Source organism: Propithecus coquereli, unplaced genomic scaffold, assembly GCF_000956105.1.
Source record: "Propithecus coquereli isolate 6110/MARCELLA unplaced genomic scaffold, Pcoq_1.0 Scaffold461, whole genome shotgun sequence".
NCBI classification, from domain to species: domain Eukaryota; kingdom Metazoa; phylum Chordata; class Mammalia; order Primates; family Indriidae; genus Propithecus; species Propithecus coquereli.
Genome location: NW_012150408.1, coordinates 211,844 through 214,064, shown reverse-complemented (window position 1 = coordinate 214,064; position 2,221 = coordinate 211,844). Strand labels below are relative to the sequence as shown.

The 2,221-nt window shown below is 38.9% G+C and overlaps 1 protein-coding gene across 1 annotated transcript in view; it reads right to left on the bottom strand.

Moving 5' to 3' along the window:
- MBD4 (methyl-CpG binding domain protein 4) overlaps positions 1-2,221 on the bottom strand; it is a 12,550-nt gene that overhangs the window by 4,809 nt on the left and 5,520 nt on the right. Inside the window, exons 3-5 of the mRNA XM_012655158.1 lie at positions 1,623-1,697; positions 1,411-1,545; positions 418-567 (exon numbers count right to left, since the gene is read on the bottom strand). Coding sequence (XP_012510612.1) covers positions 418-567; positions 1,411-1,545; positions 1,623-1,697 — 360 coding nt within the window. The remainder of the gene's footprint in view (positions 1-417; positions 568-1,410; positions 1,546-1,622; positions 1,698-2,221) is intronic.

The window sequence follows — 2,221 nt, the reverse complement described above, 5'->3', positions numbered from 1 at the left end:
AATTTTTCTATATATTTTTAGTTGTCCGATTAATTTCTTTCTATTTTTAGTAGAGACGGGGTCTCGCTCTTGCTCAGGCTGGTCTGGAACTCCTGAGCTCAAACAATCCCCTCACCTCGGCCTCCCAGAGTGCTAGGATTACAGGCGTGAGCCACCGCGCCCGGCCCAAGGAGTGAGCTTTCTGCATCACTGACTTCTTCCCCTAGTTATGCTCACGTGGCCTGACTTAGTGCGGGGCAAAGATTTATTGCCTGTGTCAGTGGGCGACTGTGGTTTGGGGTAAGAAGACTGCTTTTATATTCAGCTTGAGATGGATAACCTCCATTAGTACAGCATCTGAGGACATTAAAATTTAAGGTGTGGCTCTCTTAAATAGGCGCAATTTATGTTTTTTCCTTTGGGTATACGGGAAAGTACCTGAGAACTTGACAATGGTTTTTGCTCGAAGATCATAGAGACCAAGAGGTTTCAGAAGTTCTGACACGTCTCTCCAGTCTGCAGTCCTTGCTACCTCAGCTGAAGGGTACTTCTCCAGAAACTTCCAAAGTACAGGTATTGCCATTTTGCCTGGAAAATAAAAGTAACTGTATGATCACAAGTCTTCAGATGTGCCAATTTCAGGTTCAGGTAGAAATCTAGAAATCTCATCCAGAGGGTTTATTTTTTTAAGCACTGATGAGAAGCCATTACCTGAACCAGCAACCACTTTCAGAGTCAAATACCAACACTGTTAATCTATTTGACTAATAGTCCAAATTATGCTGAAACCTGGCCTTGCATGACATTAGTTTTTGTTTTGTTTTGTTTTGAAGAGACAGGGTCTCGCTCTGTTGCCCAGGCTAGAGTGCAGTGGTGCGATCATAGCTCACTATAACCTGTAACTCCTGTGCCTCGGTCCCCCGAAGTGCTGGGATTACAGGCGTGAGCCACCAAGCCTGGCCTGATATTAGTTTTTAAATAATCAGATCACCAGATAACTAGAGTAGAAGCACATAGAACACAAGGTACAGTCAATGAAAAAGAGATGCTTTTATATACACATGACAGGAGAAATGTTAACTGATTTTCACTGATGGCCAAAACTTATTTGAAAGTAGAAAATAAATGAAAATCTGTCGATTAATCTAGTCTAACTTTCTAAAAAGGCTGTTGGATATAATCTAGTCTTTCTCAAAGGTGAAGAGTTTGAGGGCAGAAAGGAGACAGTCCTTATCCAAGGTCATGCTACTAGGAATCACTATTATCAGACTTGTCAAATTTCTAAAATCACATTTAATACTCTTTAGGTGCAGCCTCTAAATTTGAATATGAGACTTGAAATTGAGTAGGACCTGGGCCTCCTAATCAATTCAATGCCTTCTTCTTACCACACTGTCTCTACTAAGAGAAAGACAAAAATAATCCACAAACCTGAGGTCCGATTGAGAAATATAGTTGCGATGAGGAGCTTCCATGGATCATGAAAAAGTGTTTCTTGAATGAGATTAAAAGGTGATCGAGGAGGTGTCCATTTCTTAAAGGCTTTGCGTCGCGGGGGGCTAAGAGCTAAACAAACATAGTGCATCAGAGCTGGACACCCAAAATAGACATAAAATCTGTTGTTCTGATTGGGAAAGGGATACCTTCTTTGTTATATTTGCTGGAAAAATATAGGCTTGTTTTCCTTTTTTCTATTTGTGTTCGTGGGATGGTGTCTTCTGAAAAGGAAAAGCGAACACTTTTTATAGAATCTATGGTTTAGCTTAAAGAAATATTCAGGGATGCAAATAATAATAATACCTCTACTATTATAAAGCTTGCCAGTCACTACTCTAAGCCCTTTACAAAAATTAACCAATTAATTCTATTAATGACCTATGAGCTTGGTACTATTTTATCTCCATTTTACAGATAAGGAAACTGAGGCACAGATAAGCTAAGTAACTTGTCCAAGGTCACACAGCTACCAGGTATCAGAGCTAAATTTCAAATTCAGGCAGTCTGGCTCCTGAGCACATGCCTTTAACCACTGTGTTACACTAGCTCTTTACGATTTATGTTCAGAGTTCATAGTATTGAAAAATTAAAAACATTATGGATTTTAAATTGTGACACATTTGTACAATGTGGTCATTAAAATATTTTTGGACTATATCATGAATATTTTCTCATGACATTAACTTCTAAATGAGAAAAGCAAGATTCTACATATAATCCCAATTTTATAAACAAGAGGAAGTAT